The sequence below is a fragment of the Zosterops lateralis genome, assembly GCF_965231275.1.
Source record: "Zosterops lateralis genome assembly, chromosome: 2".
NCBI classification, from domain to species: Eukaryota; Metazoa; Chordata; class Aves; order Passeriformes; family Zosteropidae; genus Zosterops; species Zosterops lateralis.
In genome coordinates, this window is record NC_139763.1 from 4,182,072 (window position 1) to 4,202,434 (window position 20,363).

Here is a 20,363-nt window from a genome sequence, read left to right on the forward strand (position 1 = left end):
CACGTGGCTGCAGCAGCCTGCAGCAGCATTTCCATGACTTCAGTGAGTTCCCCAGCACAGCCCCTCAGCCCCTCTGCTCCCTGGTGGCTCCTCAGGGTGGCATCAGCTCCTGGAGCATCCCCAGCAGGGAGCAGCCAGTGCCACGAGCAGCAGTTTGGCACCACTGTCCCATCCCCTATTCCACTATCCCCAGAGCAGAGTGCCCAGGGAAAAGCCAGCCCTGCCCTGCCAGCCAACAGCACCATCCCACTGGGACATTTAATTAATAAATCCATCATAAATACAGATTTGTCCCTGCAACTGGGAGGCATTTGGGCTGAATGTGTCAAAGAAATTTCTGTCTTTGTCCTTTTTGCTTTGAATTTTCTGTCTGTTGTCTGATTGCTCAGAATTAAGAAGAATTTGAAGAATTCTTTGAAGAATTAAGTTATACCTGAAGTGTTCTGATGTGACCAGTTTTTGAAAATCCTGGGATGTTTTCTGTACACATGAAATTATTATTTTGATAGTGAAGAGCACTGGAATAAAGGTGTCCTGCAGTAAAAGCCTACTGAATATATCCTGGATATTTTCACAAGATATTTTGGTTATGTTCATGTACTGAACGTTCTGAATCTATTCAGACAGCATAAAAAATTACCTCCATAGGCAAATAATGTCTGTAGAAATCATGTAGTAAATGGTGTAGCAAAAAAAAAAAAAAAAAAGACGGATAAATAGCAACCCTTTTCCTAAAAGTACAGAAAATATTTCACTTTTTATAAATAAGTCAAGCTTGCACATTTTTCTCCAGCATAACATACTTTTGTTGCTGTTTTTATGTTATTTTTTTTTAACAAATGTATATATGTATTGATATTTTCCAGCACTCTGGGGAATGTCGAGATGTAATTGGCATCTTTCACTGCTTTTTTAAAATTGACACTTCTTCAGACAGAATATATTTAGGTATAGACCCAAGACTACCCTGCTGGTCGAAAACCTCAGCTCTGTAAAAAGTTATCTGAAAGTCATTAAAATACCATCAATGATCTTTTCAGGCAGGGTCATTGGTTAGGAACCCATCAGAAAGTTTCACTATAAAGCACATCAAAAATAACTGGGTTGCAAAGGCAGCCATCTGAAGTGGAGAAAGGCCAGAATTAGATACCCCTGCAGTATTAATGGTTCTTGCTCTTCCATGATGAAATGTGTTATGACACAGGTTTTGACTCCACCACCCCCCGTCCCCCTCCCCCAGCCCACTCCAAGGGACATTTTTCTTTTCTACTACCTGTATTTTATTCAGAATTCACTGTTTCAGAGGCTGAAATGAATATAAAATTATTCATTGTCTCCCTGGAGATTTCCTGGTTCTAATTTCATTTCACGGACGGTGTCCAAGTGTTCCACAAAGATTCCTGAGCTTCTCTGCACGGGGTCACAGTGGGATGAAGCAGCAAATGCCTGCACATGAAGGACAAAATCCCACCTGGCTTTTGGGACCTCACGTTATGGTCATAGCTGGAAAATATTTGGAGCATTCTGTATATGAAAAGCCAAGATAAATGGCTGTAATAGATCAACCAAGGATGGCCAAGATCATGTCACTGCCAGCCAGAGAGACAAGAAGAGTTCTGAGAACTGGCAAGGGGAACCTCCTCTCCTCTCCTCTCCTCTCCTCTCCTCTCCTCTCCTCTCCTCTCCTCTCCTCTCCTCTCCTCTCCTCTCCTCTCCTCTCCTCTCCTCTCCTCTCCTCTCCTCTCCTCTCCTCTCCTCTCCTCTCCTCTCCTCTCCTCTCCTCTCCTCTCCTCTCCTCTCCTCTCCTCTCCTCTCCTCTCCTCTCCTCTCCTCTCCTCTCCTCTCCTCTCCTCTCCTCTCCTCTCCTCTCCTCTCCTCTCCTCTCCTCTCCTCTCCTCTCCTCTCCTCTCCTCTCCTCTCCTCTCCTCTCCTCTCCTCTCCTCCATTTCCCCATCCCAATTCTCCTCCTGGAATCATGGAATCATAAAACTCTCAAGGTTGGAAGGCACCTTTAGGATCATAAAATCTGAACATTAACCCAGCACTGGCACTGTACCCCCTAAAACACAAAATCAAATCACCCAAACCACCTCCTGATGCCTCTTAAACACCCCCAGGAATGGTGACTCCACCACCTCCCTGGACAACATATTTCCATGCCTGGCCACCCTAACAGTGATTTTTTTTTTTCTGATATGTGATCTGAATTTCCTCTGAATCAGCTCAAGGCTCCTTCCTCTGGTCCTCTCCCTCATTTGTTAAGCAGCTACTGGCACAGGCTGCCCAGAGAAGCTGTAGCTGCCTCATCCCTGGAAGTGTCCAAGGCCAGGTTGATCTTTGAGAGATGATCTTTAAGGTCCCTTCCAACTCAAACCATTCCAAGATCCTGATATTCTTTGATCTACAACTCCTTTGGGCAACCTGCCACCAGGTTGAGGCTGAGCCAAATCCCCTTTGTGCAGAGCAGTGGAGGCTGAAATCTCGTGTCTCCAGAATGACCTTGGGGGAACCATCTGATCCCTGCAGCTTTTCCTTCCACACCGTGGTGTGAGGGGCCTGAAAAGCACTCAGGCTCCTGAGTTATTTGGTTTTACCCCTGATAATATCTTGTGGAAGTGCCAACAGAGACTTTACCTGCAGCTTTTCCCCTCTGAGGTCTGCAGCTCCTGAGCCTTTAGCACAGGAAATGTTGCTGTACCTATCCAGGGGGGAGAGTAACATCTTTTTCAGTGCAAATAAGGCCAAATTAAAAGCTCAGAGACATCTGGCATTAACGTTTTGCTGTCTTGGAGGCTGCATCATGTCACCCTCAGGGTCACATTAATATTTAGCACTGCCCCTTGTTACTAAATGCTGAAATTTTTCGATTTTGATTAAAACTGCAAAAGATAGAAGCTGTATTGTCAAGCAACATCCTGAGACACAGACATCAGCTGTGCACACCTTTGTGAATTTAAAGTTGTGGTGAATTTTGCCAGTGTCTTAACTCCTTTTCTCTGCCATTTTTCTTCCCCAAGTGAGTCCCTTTCTGTCTTTATCACCCACTTATCTGCCTGCTTCTCTTGTCATAAAACCCCACTAAAGACTTTGGGACTTCACTCAAAATAAGATGGATTTTGCCCTGTCAGAACTAGATGTGTGTGTTTTACTGGGAAATAAAACTGGAAGTATGCAGGATTTGGAGATGAGTTTCTGTTATGGAACCACGTAAGAAATGAGTCAATATATTGCCAGGTAATGGGCAAGACTTGCTGTTTTCTTACATGATCTGGGCTAATGCTCTTTATGGACCTGCAAAAACTACTTCAGATCTCATGGCTTGGAAATGTTTTAATTCTCATGCACACAATTGTGCTGTTTTCCTCCAGAAACTGTGCTTTTTGTTAGTGTGTTTGGAGGTTGCCCCTGGGACTGGGATGTACCCCGAGCTCTGTGGATCTCAATCTCCCTGCTAAGGTCAAACCTGCCAGCACCAGCTCCAGCTCTGCTGCTTTAGCTGCCTGGTCATTTGGGCAGTTGTTAATTTGCATGGCAAAATTTCAAGCTTCTCTCAGGCCCAGCATGGAAAAAAAAAAAATAAAAATAATTTTAAAAAATGGTGTTTGGAACCCTGCCTGAGCTCCAGGGAAATTGTTGGTACCCTGGGCTCAGTAAGGGCTGATTTCACCAAGCCTGATAAGCCCCAGACCTTGTCCAGCCTTGTCCTGGCTGCTCTGGTTTCCAGACAAAGCAGCACGGAGAAAAATCTGTCAGAGTGGTTGTCTTGAGTTGCAATGTATAACCAATTCTATTCCCAATCTGTCAAAACCAGTTGAAGAGGTGTTTTTTTTCTTTCACTCCAGGGGGATGGGGTGGGTGTCTTCTGTCAATGAGCAGCTGTTAAAACCAGCTGAGACAGTGTTCTTTATCCCTTCCACCACCCATCCTCCCTCCAGGGGATCTCTGCTGTCCATGGCCCATCCAGGCTCACTGCAGGGCTGATACAATTCCATCATCCCATGGGGAGATGCTCCACCCAGGGGGAGGAGCCCAGCATTCCCACCTGGATCAAACCTGAGATTCAGAACACCAGCACAGCCTGTTTGCACTGGATTCCCAGAGGGAGACCAGACCCAGCTCAGCACCACTGGACCTTCTACAGGATCATCTCTGCTCCACCAGAACCACATCTGGCACTGCAGGAGGACTTGACTGGACTGACACCAACACCCTGACCAACAGGGGGTCAGGTTGTGTTCTGACTCTGTCAGTGTTTCTAGGATTTTTTTATTGATTGTTTGTTTGTTTGCTTTACTACATTTGTATTTTTTAATATTCCTAGTAAAGAACTGTTATTCCTATTCCCAAATCTTTGCCTGAAGGCTCTTAATTGCAAAATTATAATAATTTGGAGGGGAGGGGGAGGTTTACATTCTCCACTCCAAGGGAAGCTCCAGCGCTCCCTGGCTGGAGAAAGGGAATACCTCTGTATTTCCAAACCAAGACAGTGGTCATCATTGGATGTGGCCAAAACCACTCTTTTCTCCCAGATAATGGGAATGGTGGAAATCCTTTGTTTTCCTTTCAGGAAAAAGAGATCTGCAGCTTCCCAGGAGAATGGAAATCCTGAAATTTGCCTTCCTTCATTTTATAAGGCAAAAACCTGCAAAACCACAAATGCAAATGTTTATTTTCCAATCCCAGCCTGTTGTGGCTGTAGATGGTGGCTTGGGCTCCTTCCTAGAACTGAGAGAAGTTGCCAAGGTCACCCAAAGGATGAAGATTTTTCCAGGTGTTGGAAGGGACTCTCAAAGGCCCCAAATAGAAGCTGAATCCCACAAACCTCTGCTAGACCCCAAATCCAGGAAGAAGAGGCTATCAACAGGCAGATGCCTTGGAATGCCAGGAGAGGTTCTGTTGGCCTCAGAACCTCAGGTGAAGGTAACTCTCACTCATCTTGGGCCTGCTGATTGAACTGGGAGGAAACCAGGTTGTTTTTAAGCTGGTTGTTCCTGAAAAGAGGAGACTGGCATGAAAATTTTGGGTTCACTGTGAGGACTTTTCCAGTGAGATCCCTAAACATCTGTCTGTGCTGGAACAAATCTACTGAGAATAATCAGAATTAGTAACAGCAATCTTTGTACCAAACCTGTTTTTCCTGACACTGGCAGCTCTGGCAGAAAGATTTCTGTGTTTTGCTGGGGTGGGAAAACACTGACCATTTCCATTTGCCACCTCTGGAAATGGCTGTGGGGTTCCTATTTACTCTGGAAGGGATGGGGCAGCTCTGAATGCAGCTCCCAAAGACCTGCTGGGAGCATGTGGACATGAAAAGTGGTTCCCAGCTGTGAGGGGAGATCGTGGGCTTTTTATACCTTTGAGGTTTGATGCAGAGACTTTCTAACATTTAGACTTCACCCAATTCTTTTTCTTCTCTTCTAGTTCTATTCAGTGTGAATTACTCCCTTCACCTTGCCCTGAGCTTTTGTCTCTACAAGTCCCTGACTTGTGATGTGCTGCTGAATGGATTAAGGAGCTCAACTTTTTGCTGTGAGGAGGGGAAAGAATAGAATAAAAATGTATAAAGATAACCAGGGGACATTGTCTCCTGGATAGGGCAATGCTGGCTAAAGGGTGGGCCAGAAAAATTCAGATTTGCCTGTGCACACACACACAGGGCTGGGACAAACCCTGGAGAGTGATGTGGCTGGAAGGAGGAGCTGGTGCTGTGGTTTCAGCATCTTTTCCCTGCTCCCTTCCCCCACTTGCCAAGCACTGAAAGGGCTGTGAGATGGTCACTCTCACACTGATCATGGCCAAGAGCACGAATGGGACGTGCCCAAACCATAATCACAGATGGGACACTCGTGGTGCAGGTGACACCTGGCTCTGTAATACCAGATTGACCATAAAATAACCCACAGTCCCAGACCTTCCCAGTGCTCCAACTCCCCCTGTTTGCTCTGAAAACCACATCCAGCTGTGCTGGACTCCAGGGCCAGGCAAGAGCAGCCTAAAATCCCAAACCCACCCCGTGTGTTGTGAGCTGACCCCCCCTTGTGGGGTCACATCCACTCTTTTCCATCTGCTCACTCCCAAATCCTCCTCAGATAAAACCTGAAACGAGCTTCACCCTCTCTCTGGAGTGTTGTCTTGGCTCTCTTTGAAGTGACAGCAAAGCTGCAGAGTTATTTTTAGCAGCACCTCATCAATTCTGCGTTCCCGTTGGCTCCTCCACCTGAGGTGATTCTGCTTACAAATACTGGAGAGGGTTCACCTTCAGAGATGATATTTTAATTAGGAGTGCAAAGAGCTATGGCCCAACGTGTCAGAGACTAATGAAGGAGCTTTTGTGGTTGGTGGAGAGAGCAGCTTGCCAAGGAATCCATTCTCTCCTGTGCTGTGTAAGATGAAATGCAACTGAAGCTGTTGCCACTTTAAAAGGAAAATCTTATTACAACCCAGGCAAGGATATCAGAATAAAATAAATGGCTCCTGGTGCTTCTTCATCTATTTGTATGTAGGTTCAGGTGTGATTATGTAGTCTGCTATCAACTTTAATTAAGCTTTCCCTTTGCTGTTGACCTTGGGGCTTAAATATAATTTGTTCTATAGGAAGAACAGGTGGTATGAGCTTAGTGTTTTAAAGTTTAAATTGATTTAAGTTACATTTAATTTAAATTTCCTTATGGAAGCATATAATTTTACTATTACTAATGTTGGAGCAATTACACAGAGGTGAAGAATCTGGTACAGAGCAGAGCCTTACAGCTCTCCAAGGCTTCTCTTCATGAGCACAAGTGTCCCTGCCTTGTGCTTTTGGTATAATTTTATTTAAATACACCGGAGTCCCAGTGAGCTCCTGCTTTTCCTGCACATCTCTGGCTCACCAGGCAGACCAGAGGTGACAGTGGGACCTGCCCAGAGCTGGGAGGGCTCCAGAAAACCTGCCCCCAACTGGGATTAGAGGTGAGGTCTTTAATATTTATCCTCCCCAATAAAACAAGAGTGCTTTAATTGGGAGAGCTGGGAGCTGCTGGGCAAGGCAGGCACTGCAGGCAGGGTGGATGTTTGATCTCCTCTGGACAGACCTTCATCCATCAGAGCTGAGCTGTCTGTGCCTCAGTCTCCAGGATTTTTGGGAATGGTCTGCACTGAGACTTGTCCTGGCCACAGGGGATCCCCTGGCCCCACTTTTCTGGTTTTACAGAAGCAGAGTGGTGGGTGCCAGAGGAAGGGGCACCAGGGGTGCAAGAGCTCAGCCTGGGGTGTGAGAAGAGATACCAGCAGAGATGAAGGGAAAAAAATGTTCCCCAGGATCCAGAGGCAGCTGCACTGAGTTTCTTCAGCCCTCTGAAAATCGAGGGCAGGATGGGATGGGGAGAAAGGATAAGACCTGGAAGGGTGTGGGAAGAGAGATGATTGTCAAACTGTTCATGTGTTTTCTTCAGGGAAAATCTGCAGGATCAGCCATAGGCACTGGAAAGATCGTGGCAATACTGTGCTCATTATTTCTGAGCCCCTGCAATGCTCTCTTCCCACCCCACACCATCCAAAGCATCCACTGCTCTATAAACAACCCTGAAATATCTGCTTTCTGTGTCAAAGTGTTGATTCAGGTGATTTTGCTATCCCACTGAGGCTGGGACCCCTAAAGAAAGCATTCAGGAAAACTTAAGGTGCAAAGAAAAGCTGCAGAGATGTGGCTTGACTGAGCTTGGGCAACATTCCAAAATCAGATTACTGCTGTGGTGACAAGGTGCCTTAATGACAGCATTTCTTCAGGTTTTCCACCTTTTCTTGCCCTTGTGCTGTGGATTTCTCTCACCATTATGTGCTATCTCTTTATGAAACACCTATCTTCCTCACTTCCAATTAACTCAGAGTCCCAAGGTTGGAGCTCTGGAGGGGGTGGGTTGTGCTTTCTGACAGGCTCAGAGGATGAAATCTTGGCAGCTCCAATGTAAAAACAGCAACTTTGCCAATTTTTTCCTCAAAGCAAATTTTTTATTTTAGGTACTGTGAGGAACCTGGTGTTGGCATTACTGTCCCATGGGCAGGGATCACTTTCTCTCATGCTCAGTCACAGAGATTTCAACAAAACCTTTTATGTGCCTATACTTCCCATGAATAAAAAAAAATTATTAAAAAAAATCACTGGCTAGAAACTCAGAGTGTGTGTCCAGCAGCATCAGAACAATTCCCTGCAGCAGCTTTCCCCTGACAAACATTTTGCAGGGAGACAGGCCTGCATTTTATGCTCAGATGGCTGCTCCAACAGGAGGGAAATCTGTCCCCTCTCACCATGGCTGTGTCTGTCTCAGGGTCCTCCCTGTCACTTGTCCCTTTGCCCACCATCTGGCCCAAAAATCAGATACCTGTGAAGGGGAAAAATCCTTAATTTGGGAGGGCAGAGCCAGGAGGGTGTGGAGCCCCTGTGCCAAACTCTCCAGTGCTGAATTCCTGCTGGGAAGTTTGCAGGGCCCTTGTCAACCCTGAAAATAAGGAGTCATAGAGTCTTTTTTTTTTTGGTGTTCCATTCTAGCACCTTCTGTCCTGAAATCCTGAGACTCATGAGCACAACACTCACAGTGGAAAAAGGAGGGAACAGTTTGGAAAGTACAAGCCCCTCCCCAGGGAGGTGCTCTGCACGACCCCCCAGCAGTGTGAGCAGCCTGTGCTGGGCTCCTGCACTTCCTACAAAGGCATTTTCATTCTGGGGAAGGAGGGGAGCTTTCCCTTGGGAGGCTCAGGCAAGCTCAGAGAAAATTAATGGTGAAAAGCACTCTCTTTTCCCTGCTGGAATGCTTCATAGTCAACCAAGAGAGCCCATTAAGCAACTGCTGTGACCTAAAATAACCTGACTAGCACTAAAACTATGAGCAGGCTGTATGGTTTGGGGTTTTTTTCCTTCTTTCTTACCTTTCCTTCCTTTTAAAATAAAACTTCCTTCCCTGGGAGAATTTTTCAGCCTGCTCAGGAAAATGTGCTGGCAGAGTTTGCCTGTCCAGCTGCCCCATTTTTCCCACTTCTTAGCTGTTCATATCTTCAGAATAAAAAAAGAAAGCTCCTCCAAAATAAAAACCCAAGCAAAACCTCCTCTTCATACACACCTGGCTGTGCTGCCAAAGTGAGTTGTGTGTCAGACTCTGGAGGTTTTTACTCCTTACCACTGAATGAAAGGATTCAGGAAGAGACCTATTGCCCACCTGCAAGTCAGGGATGGGTATCATCCCTCCAGCTACCCGGGAAAATGGGAAATCTGGTTGCACAAAGCTCCTCTGCACTCTCTTTTGTCCCAAATGGCAGCCCAGGGTTGTTTTGTTTGTTTTTCAACTGAGTTATTTGGTAGAATAATACCTCACCTTGCTCAAACTCCTAACCCTTCCTAGCTATGGTACCACTGCTGTGGAACTCACCTGGGTAAAAACAAACTTACCAAAAGATAAACATTTAAACAGTCAATTTTTTTTTCCAGTTCTGGGTAGGAAAAGCAAGTTTCAACCTGAAAACAAGGAGAGAGAAAAATCTCCACTGAGTTAAACTGCAATTGTGTTAATCAGACAATTTAAATGAAACACTAATGGAATAAAGGATAAAAGGTTTCTTAGAAAAGGCAGGAGTGAGGGAGTTGCTAACTCATTAGAGACAAAAAGGGAGACTTAATTGCTATCTGTGAGTCATTAAAGGGTTAGCTGAGGTTGGGGTATGAGGAAAATGTAACGTGGAAAAGAGTGAGTCTCTCTCAGGAGGTACCATTTCTAGGAGACAGAAGACAGGGAAGAATTTTTGCTCTTAAATTCATCTTTTGAAGTAAAGTCTCCAATCGCCCTAGGAACTGAGATGGAGCCACAGTTTTGTGCAGGATGTACTCACACTGGTACCTTGATGTTCTGATACCTTCAGGGCTTCTCTTTGGAGGGCTCGTGCTGATGCCAACTGCTGTTTTCACTTTTGTGAATATTTCCCAAAAGGGCATTTGGTGCAATGGGGGAAGTGGTGAGTGCAGCAGAGTGCCCAGATGGGCAAGAGACCTGGGCTGGATGAGGAATTGTGTGTCCAACAGGAGCAGGGCAGGGATTGTCCCTCTGTGCTCCACGGCTGTGTCCAGTTGTGGCTCCTGCAGGAGAGCCCTGGAGGGGCTGGAGCGTGTCCAGGGCAGGGAAGGGGCTGGGGAAGAGGCTGGAGCCCCAGGAGGGGCTGAGGGAGCTGGGAAGGGGCTGAGCCTGGAGAAAAGGAGGCTCAGGGGGGACCTTGTGGCTCTGCACAAGTCCCTGCCAGGAGGGGACAGCCGGGGGGGTCGGGCTCTGCTCCCAGGGAACAGGGACAGGAGGAGAGGGAACGGCCTCAGGCTGGGCCAGGGGAGGCTCAGCTTGGCCAGCAGCAGGAATTTCCCCATGGAAAGGGGGCTCAGGCCTTGGCAGGGGCTGCCCAGGGAGCTTTGGAGTGCCCATCCCTGGAGGTGTCACCTGGAGGTGGCACTCAGAGCTCTGGGCTGTGGACAAGGTGGGGATGAGTCACAGCTGGGACTCCATGGGCTGGGACGGCTTTTCCCATCTTAATGATTCCAGGATTCTGAGCATATCCCATGCCAGGACACAGGATCCATGGATTTAGATGTTTCCAGTTTTTAAAATGGTGCTGGCAGAGACACATCAGCTCTCCTCCTGGGCCCTGCAGCTCAGGGCTCTCCACTGATCCCAGAAAAGATTCCTCCACCTGGACTGGATGGGAGAACAGGCTGCCCCTCCAAGCTGCAGTAATGAACCCCACAGCTACAGCAAATGTTTTCCATATAGGTAAAAGTTTAAGACTCACCCTTTGCATTTCTTATGAGAAAAAGAAACTTCAGTGCCCTTCTGGACAGTGATTGGCTCAGTGCCAAGAGAGAAGCATCCATTGAACCTTTTTGCTGTTCTTCAAATCCTGTATCTCTCCCTATTGGCAGCAAGCCAAATTGTCCCTCCTAAAACATTCAGTATTCAGGAAGAAGCCCAAAGGAAGTAAAAGGCTTTTTGGAGTGTTTCTAGCAGGGTGTCAGAGGTTTTCTCAGACACGACACCTGTGAGCATCTTTTCTTTTGTTTTCTGTAATGTTTTTTATTTTGATATTTTTCATTTTTTAAACCTTTTGCTTTACAAAACACCTCTGAAGAACAGTCTCCCTGAAATATTTTTAAACCAACCTGCAAGGGCTGGACCTTCAGAGATCGATACATCAACACCTGGTTTATAAGACTCTAACCATGTGTTAACCTGTTATCACCCAGCCCCTGTTCCATGTTTATCCAGCTCTGTTGGGAAGATGAAAAGCCAGTGGGAGCCCCAATCCAAGGGGACTGTGCCCGTGTTTACAGCTGTGTACTCCTGGATCCGCCGGGATGCAAGGCACAGAGCCAGGCTCCCTGCGGCTCCTGGCCTCCTGTGGGAAGCAGCAGCCCCGTTCCACTCTGATTTCAACCAGCAGGAGACTTGCAGTGAATTTATTTGAATATGGGCACCCCCCCCAAAGGCATGCTCTGTTCATGAGAAGGATGGATTTTAGCAGGCAGATTGAATACGGATGAGGAGGAAGTCTCATTAAGTCAAGGACGGTTGAGGCTTTTCCAGATCATCAGCCAAATGTAGATGTAAGGAGATGTTGGAATATTTCCACTATCAGCAGGCACCAGGGGTTTAAATTGTGGCTATTTCCTGCCTCCATTGCTGGTTCATTCTTGCCTGTCACTGAAGTTTTGATGGGCAGCTGCAGGACTCACCACCCCTGTGCTTGAGGGAAGCCAAGAGCCACAGGAACAAATGCAGCAAATCTCAATTTTGTCCAAAAGCTTTTCACCTTTTTACAGAGGACAAGGAGGAAGCTTTGAATATAGAATATGAAAGTGTTTGGAGACTCAAAAGTCCTAAATGCTACTGAATAAATCAATTTTTATTTCTACATGCAGTGCTAATGCTCCATCCACCTCAAGCTGAGCACAGCAGAAAGACTTTTGAGGAAATAAAATAGGACTGAATTGCCCCAAAATCTTCTATAAAAGTTTCATTTTCTGTGCTTTTTCAATGGGAAATAGTAAAAGAGATTTCTTTCTCCACATTTTAATTAGGCTCTTATTAACACCATTTTTCTCTATGGAAAAAAATAAAATAACATCAAACCAAGGCAAACGAATTGCTTAATCTTTTTTTCATGGAATCATTAAGCTTGGAAAAGACCTCCAAGATCATTGAGCCCAACCTTTGACCAAACACCCTGGTAACAACTAAAACACAGAGCTAACATATAGTTACTTCATTCTGTTTGGAAATACTTCATGGGTAATACTTAATGTTTTATTTTTAATTTCTGGTTTGGGGGCAAAAGGTTGGCTGGTTTTGGGGGGTGGGGAGGGGGTGGTGTTTTGGGACGTTAGTTTGGTTTGTTTATTTTTTTGGTGTACTTTTAAAAAGAAATTTTATGTTTTATGGTCCATTGGTCAGACATGCAGCCTAGATGGGAAATGATCCCTTATCTGAGTGACATCTCAGCAATCTGCAGGTCTAGAAGAAGCTCATACCTTGAAGTTGTCTTCATTTGGTCTCCTCTATTCATCCCTGCAGACCTTTAGCCCTTGAGCTTGGCAAAGCTATGGATGCAAGCCCAACCCCATCCATTTCCAGACACTTTTAAGTGCTTTACTCACTCAGTGCCCTTTCAACAGCATAATCTCATTAAAAACAGTGACGAAACAACCACGCAATGCTGCACTTTTCTGTGTTAGAACAATTTGAGTTGAACACAGTGCAGAAATATTTGCATTAGCAGCGCTCACAGAGAGGGAAATCATGGGGAGTTCCCACCCTGCCCCAGCACTCTGAGCTCTGCTGCTGTCAGGGCACGGCTGGTACCTCCAGCCAGAGCTGGAACACCGTGTTGGCACCAATTTGGGATGCTCTGCTCCAAGCTCCCTTGGCCAGGGCACACAGAAGTGGGCAGGACACACACACAAGGAGGCACTTAGGCTGCAGGGCTGTTGTGTTAAAAACACCAACCGCGGTATTCAATCATTCATGCTCTGCATAAAACAAGCAATATCACTTCTCACGGAATCAGAGGATGCAACAAAGTAATACGAGCTGACAGCTCCCACGTAACAAGCTTCTTTTTTTCCCTCTGGAGAAAGACCTAGAATAACTTTTTCCTCCCATTTTTCCTATTATGGGAAAAGTTGTCATTTTTTTTTCCACCCCACTCCTTACGTAAGCAAAGAATTTCCATAAGAGCTGCTCCCAAATGGACTAAAGATCCATTGCTAAGGAGGAAGTAAAGTGACATCAACGCATTTCTTCTGATCCAAAAAATATTGAAGCTGAACCAAAGCCTCCTGGTTGTGAGATAGACCAAATGCTGCGAGTTCTGGGTGGGATTGGTTCAGAGCACTCAGGGCTTGCACCCTTCTGCCTCTTTGCCCCATGGTAGCAAAAAAACAGGTGAGTGAACCCAATTTTTTTTTCAAAAATGTGACCCCTGATTCCTTTTCTTATTTTCCCAAGGCACAAGAAGACATTACTCAGAGGATGGCACTGACATGATTATCACACTTTGGGAAAACCACAGCAAAAGGTGATGGAAGCAGACATCACAAATAAAGGCAGAAGACCCTTTTATTTCGCATAGACAAAATGCAAAGAGTGTCTCATTAAATTAATATTAAAAAAAAACCCCAAATCAATCTCCTCACTCCACTGACATCACTCATCCTAATTAACAACAAAAAAAAGAACAATCAAGGACCCATTTTCTAATTAAAAAAAAAAAAAAGTGCAAACATGACAAAAGACTTTTTGTTTTTCCAAATCAATGTTCCTGTTGAATTCACAAAGAAGGTGATTTTCTTTTTTTTTTTTTTTTTTTTGTGATTTTTTTCCCTTTTAAATCTTGTCTGATGGAACTTCCAGTTAAAATGTTTTTGTTAAGTCTCCATGCACTTCGTAGAAAATCAGTAAAAACACAAACGCTTGTGAAGATCAGAAAACTGGACTCTTTTACCCAAAAATTCAGATGTCCAGTCAGATGAAGCTCACACTCAGACAGAAAAAAAGCAAGAGAGTCTTTGCACTGTCTGTCGTTCATATTACTATTTTTTTTTTTTTTGTCAAATATTTTGGCAATCTTCTTCTTTAATTATAAATATTGGAATTCAATAAAAAAAAGGTAGCTTTCATTGGATTTGTTTGTTTGTTTGTTTTTCAGTGTAAATATTTACAGCCACTGTCCAGCCATGCTCTTGTCGTTATACCAGGGTGTAAGACTTTGCGTAGGGATTGTTTCCTTTCAAGTGGCCCCGGGAGTCCAGCAGGGATTCTTGGGAGCTGCTCATTTTTGCTTGAGCCTGTCCTAGCTCAGCTCCTTCTCGCTGAGGTAACGTTGCCACAGCACCAGGTTGCCATGACTGGACATCCCTCGTGGAGGACGTCTCCATGGGGATCGGCTCCAGCACGGTGGGACGCTTCAAGGTTCGGCTTTTCTGTGGCTCCAAGCAGGCTTGCCCCAAACCCAGGTCTCTGCTCGTGCCCTGCGCGCCACGGTTCAATAAAAAGTCCATCCTAAGGTAGGGTGGCAGATGCATGAGATCACCTGGGGAGGTAAAAAAAAGGAGAAGTGAGTCTTTGTCTCGGGTCGTGCGTTGCGCGGTGCTCGCCCAACGGGAGCAACTCAGGTGGGTTTGGCTGCCGAAGGGGAGGATCTGTGATCAGAATTTATAATTGATGGATTATTTGTCAGACATTGTGCAGAATTACAGAATTTTATTTATCAGACATTTACTGCGCTGTGATCTTACAGAACTGTTGTCCTGGGTTTTAGTGTAGAATGCACACAAAGTATTTATTCTATCACCATCCCCATGAGCTGTTGGAACCAGTTGGGGCAGTGTTTTCCCAGGCCCCTCCTTTGGGCTCTTCTGCTCATGGCCCATCAATGCCTTGCCCAGGACTCATAGGGAACTCCCTCCAGGAGCTCTCTCTGTTTAATGGGCCATCAAGGAGCCACTGCACGACTCCTCATCCCATTGGGAGATGCTCCCAATGCCCAGGGGGAGGAGCCAAGCATTCCCACCTGGAGAGAATCTGGGATTTGGGACAGGACAAGCAGCCCTGAGCCACTGGATTCCCAGAGGAGCAGAGCTCCCAGACCTGGGAATCTTTCTATAGGATCACTGCTTCAGGAAGAGCACCTCACCTGGACTGCTCCCACCACCCTGCTCAGGTTGTGTTCTGACTCTGTCAGTGGTCTTTTGTATTATTGCATTTATTTTATTTTATTTTACTTTTTACCTTTCTTCTTATTAAATTGTATTTCTGACTTGGAGCCTCTTGTTTTGCTTTCAAACCACAACAACTGTGCAGCAAATTCCTTTGGGGAAGATGCACGAGGATTCCCTCTTAATATTTGTTTTCACAATAGAAAGCGAAGGGCAATGTTCTTTACATGCACTCACGGCATGAAGGAGATAAAATGAAAAGACCAGGAGCTTTTTCTCAAAATCTGAAAAGCAAAGGTCTTGGTTTTCCCTTGTCAAAAACTTGGAAAATGTGGAGGCTCACTAAATTTCCGAGTTTTATTTTCCTTTTTAAATGAAAACCTTCACAATTCCAATTAACGATCCCCAGTCTTGAGTAGAACCACTAAACTATTTGAAATGGATGCAAGAGTGTTAAGGCTTCAAGAGACTTCTGAATAAAACAGAAACATTCATGTCTTCATATAACAAAATTTAACTGCCAACCATCACCACTGTGTTTAATTCACTAATAATTTTTTCCCACTGTGACCACCAAGATGCTGCTGGTTTTGTGGTAACAAAATGCACTGGGACTGGCACCTGAGCTCTTGCATCAACTTTCTGCTTTGCATTGTCAAGAAAACCTCTTCATAATTTCCCCTGACTCCTGGGCCTGTTAGGCATTCATGACATCCCTTCAATGAAATGAGAGGGAATCAGGCACATAATGACATTCCCTTCTAAAAAAATATTTGATGGGGTGGCCTCACCTATGTATGAAAAGAAAAAGCACAGTTACAGGAACATTCAGAACAGTATTTTCCCTTCTTTACAGGTATGCAGCTTCTTGTTTTTTATAGCTGATATCAAACCCAGAGTCTCATCTACAGATGGGATGCATCCTGCATGTTTAAAGTAGGAGACTCTTGGCACCACACCACCTGTGTAGCTCTCCATGAGCTATTTACAGCAGGAGAAATTAAGGCTGACCTGTGCCAGTGGCATAAACAACAGACCAGGAAAGGAGTTCCATAATAAAACAATGTATAACAATTTTGTTCTTTCTAGCCCAGCTAAAAGCTGTCCAATGACCTAAAATAAAACAGGTCCTCTGCTTTCCCACACAAGTCAAGGCACTGCAAGTCTTACCTAAAAGACCAACAGCATCTGCTCTATCCATAATTCCAGGTCACAAACAGAGAATCGCTGAGGAGTTGCATTTGGCCAGAATCTGTGTTTATTCCTATAGAAATCCCTCAGGCACAGTCTAACACCATATGTTTTCTTCTGGATGCATCTCCAGCACAGGCACGTGGTGTTTTACCCCCGTGGAGTAAAAAACATTGAGAGAATCTCAAGATGAGGCTGACACACACCATGGAGTTGGAGGGAGAGGAGGAGGTTTGTGATGATAATCACACTGATTGCCTCTTGGAAACTGAGTCGTGTTAACTTTAATCAGTTTTACTTGTTGGTTTGCCTGATTCTCCTACAGCACCTTTCATGCCAAGCACAGTTCTGCATGTCAGAGCTGTTTCAGCTGAGACAGCAACGTTGCTGCTGCTGCTGGGGAGAAGGACAGCAGGACATGGACACAGGAGCAGGGAGGCACCAGCTCACTGCATTTCCTCACAGGCATTGAGCCAAGCTGCCCGTGGGTACATTTGTGTTGTCCAACACCTGCCCTTGGCACCCAGACACCAACCCCCTGGTCACATCAGTTCTTCTGTTTCTGCAACCCCTTGTAGTCCAAGTCCTCCCAAAATGCAGTTGTAGGGTTGGTTTGCTCCAAAGAGCATTCCCTGTGAGGGAGGTGATGCCTTAAGCTTTAGCTTTCATATTTGCAGATTCTGTGCTGCCTAGGGATGTAGTTCTGAGCCTCAGATTAAGTGTCACTCAGCTCTCTTCATAGAGTAGGGGGACAAAACAAATAATTTTCCTGCTGGAGACCAAGGACAACTTTCAGGCCCAAAAGCACAAACAAGGGTGGACTGAAGGGAGGAACAAGAAGGACGGAACCTCACAACCTGAAGCTGTAATTGGACAATTAAACCCCAATATGCAAATGGACCAAAACTTATAAAAACGTAAGACCTCATGACCAGTCAGGCATTTTTGTGACTATTCTTAGTCCACCTGGGTGTAGCCCTGGTCAGGCCCTTGTCCTGCCCAAGGTGGATCTTGAAGGCCCCTCAATAAATACCTACTTTATTCTCTAGCTCTGTCCAGTCTCTGTTTCAGGTCAGCCTTCCCAAGGCGTCAGGGGGAGACAGCCAGGATGGGAAGTTCTTATGTCACTTGCTGCCTGTGGCTGTGTCTTGTGCAGCACTGCAATATCCCAGAGAAGGAGCCCTGTTCCTACCCCACTCCTCTCCAGTGGGAGAGAGGTAGGAGTGTAAGAAGTGACTGTGATGCTCCCCACACCTCTGAGGTCTCTGCCCTCTGTCTAATGAAGGTTTTTAGGAACTTGGTTTGGCTGCCTCAGGTGTGGGGGTTTCAGTGTTAGGGCCAGCAAAATGCACCTCAGAGATGGCAACAGCAGGTGTGAGAGCTTTGTGACTAATTATAATGCCAAAGTGATGACTTCTCTCTGGCCAGGAATGTGTAGAGACTTCTGGGGGCAAAAAGGGGTTTTTTTCTCCCACTCTCATGCTCCATAGGGTTTCATCAGCCCCAGCAGAAGAGGAAAAATTTTCTATGTTGAAATCAATGCCAGAGCACCTCTGCTTTGGAGATAGGAGGGGAGAGCTGAGGTTGTTCACTCTGCAGAAGACAAGGATCCAGGGAGACCTCAGAGCCCTCTCCAGGGCCTAAAGGGGCTCCAGGACAGCTGGAGGGGGACTGGGGACAAGGGCAGGGGTGGTATGATAAGGAATAATGGCTTTAAACTAAAGGAGTGTAAGGCTAGATGGGATACTAGGAAGGAATTTCCCCTGGATCCCTGGCAGTGCCCAAGGCCAGGTTGGACACTGGGGCTTGGAGCAGCCTGGGACAGTGGAAGGTGTCCCTGCCCACAGCAGGAAGGTTGGAACTGGATGCTCTTTGCCATCCCTTCCAACCCAAACCACTCCATATCTCCATTTCCTACAACAATCTGCCTTTTCCCAAAGGTGTCTGTCACCCAACACTGCCTGTACAGGGCTGCCACTGCTTTGTTAACACCAGCCAGGATATTTTACACCCACTCCCTCATTCTACTGCATTTTCTGCCTTTTTTTTTTTTGGTTGACTTTCCAGGAAGGAGCTGGTGTGGAGCAGCAGCTGGAGCGTGGCTCATTGGCAGCTCCCCGTGGGTACCTCATGGAGCTGCTTCTGTGCCTTGGCACATTTGCTGCTCCTTGAGAGCCACGGGTGTGAGTGGACTATAAAAGAGATGAGCATTGAACCTTACAGAGATGGAGCTTGGTTTTCAAGCTGCTGTCTAGACATTCCTCAAGTGTATTTAGGAAGCTTCGAGCTATGTAAAAAAGACCTTTTTTTCCCCTCCCTCCTTAAATCTACACAAGAAAACCTAGTCAATAATCTGTGTAAACAATATGCAGTCATTTTACTGCAATTTTCTAAATGTCTGGGGGGCAAAGTTCCAGCAGGATTTCAGTAATGAGAAACCACGGAGTGTAACTTGTTCTCCAAAGCTGGGTATTCAAAGCACAGTCTCTGACATGGCTTATGCAGAGCCCTCATTATTTGATGTGATGTACACATTTCCCCATCATGAAAAGCATCAGTGCTCCTTCTCATCTGCAAGGAGCATCCATCTCTCCCTGCAACTGCTTATAAAACAGCGCTTATTAAAATCACTGGAAAAAGAAAAAAAATTGAGAATGGAACTTTTTCTTCTGTGCCAGGGTTGAAACGGTCTCGCAGGATGAAAAAAAAAAAAAAAAAAGTCTTTGATTTAGAAGAACTAATGGGTTTCTGACTTGAAAACACAATCTTTGAAATATAACCACGGGGGTTCACCTTTGCCATTCCTACATCAATTCTGAAGGTATTTTTGAGCAGAGAAAAAGCTTCTTGCTCTATCTCTGGAGCTGCTTGGGAAGACTGGTTCTTATCCTCTGGACACAACAGTGTAGGCATTTTTTTTTTTTGGTCTCTTGCTATTCAGCTGAATGATTTTTTTTTTTTTTTTTTGGGCAAAACATTATGAAGTTTCAGGATGGTTCATTGCCTTTGATGCTCTAATTACCTCTTTTCAGCTATGTTTGTGCCTTATTAGTAATGAAAGCAAACCTTTCAAGTGCATGAGCACTGCAAATGAGCATGTTTAATAATTCATGCATTTCGGCTTAATTAGTACAAAAGACATTCTAAAACTAAAGTTTTCTGATGCATTTTTAAAAATGGGGGTTTGGACTGGATGATCTTCAGAGGTCCCTTCCCACCCTGACCTTTCAGTGATTCTGCAATTTTTAAGAAAGGAGAATTTGCTGTATAAGAACCTTGAGTTTATACAGAAATAATAAACATCCAGTCAAATCTGTGTGCTGCAATTTAAGCCAAAGCTATCTCAGTCTTTTTTTTTCCTTAATGGCCAACCCTCTAATTAATTATTTAGTATAGTACATTTAGAAAAATGTTAGTTCAAATAAATATTTGTAAACAAATGCTAAAAATCACTTAATGTGATATTTACAATAACAACCCATTCTACCAAACAGTAGAGTATTTTCTGAGTTAATGCGACACTGAATAAAACAATTTATCCTTATTTCAGCACAACTAAGCTGATATACAGCACTTTGCAAAAAAAACAACAAACATTTTTAGCTGTATTCCAGAGGTCAGCCTCAGGTGTGGGAAGGGTTGGGATGAATTTGACAGGCTACATGCAGGGAAAAACATCACTGCTGAATTTTTCTTGGATTTTATTCAAGATAGCTGTCTGGTCTGCAGAACTAAACCAAGCTGAGAAGAACTCCTTTCTCCCAAAAGATTTACCTCATTCCTCTTTCAAATGCCAGAGAGCTTGCATGGTGTTTTTTATTTTTTTTTATTTTTTCTTTCATCTACTCCAGAAAAAAAATTCTAAGGATTTGTGCTATTTTCAATACAAGGATCATCACAGACTGCAAAAAAAAAGATGCTCTTACCAATTTTTACATGAGAGGTCTATGCATTT

General features: G+C 45.0%; 1 protein-coding gene across 1 annotated transcript in view; it reads right to left on the reverse strand.

Annotated features, from left to right (window-relative positions):
* Positions 1 to 13,845: 13,845 nt before the first annotated feature.
* The window catches only part of DSCAM (DS cell adhesion molecule), a gene marked incomplete at its 5' end in the record, with an annotated part of 456,489 nt that continues 449,971 nt past the window's right edge, over positions 13,846 to 20,363 (reverse strand). The window contains one exon of the mRNA XM_083855847.1: positions 13,846 to 14,592. Coding sequence (XP_083711973.1) covers positions 14,249 to 14,592 — 344 coding nt within the window. The 3' untranslated portion in view covers positions 13,846 to 14,248. The remainder of the gene's footprint in view (positions 14,593 to 20,363) is intronic.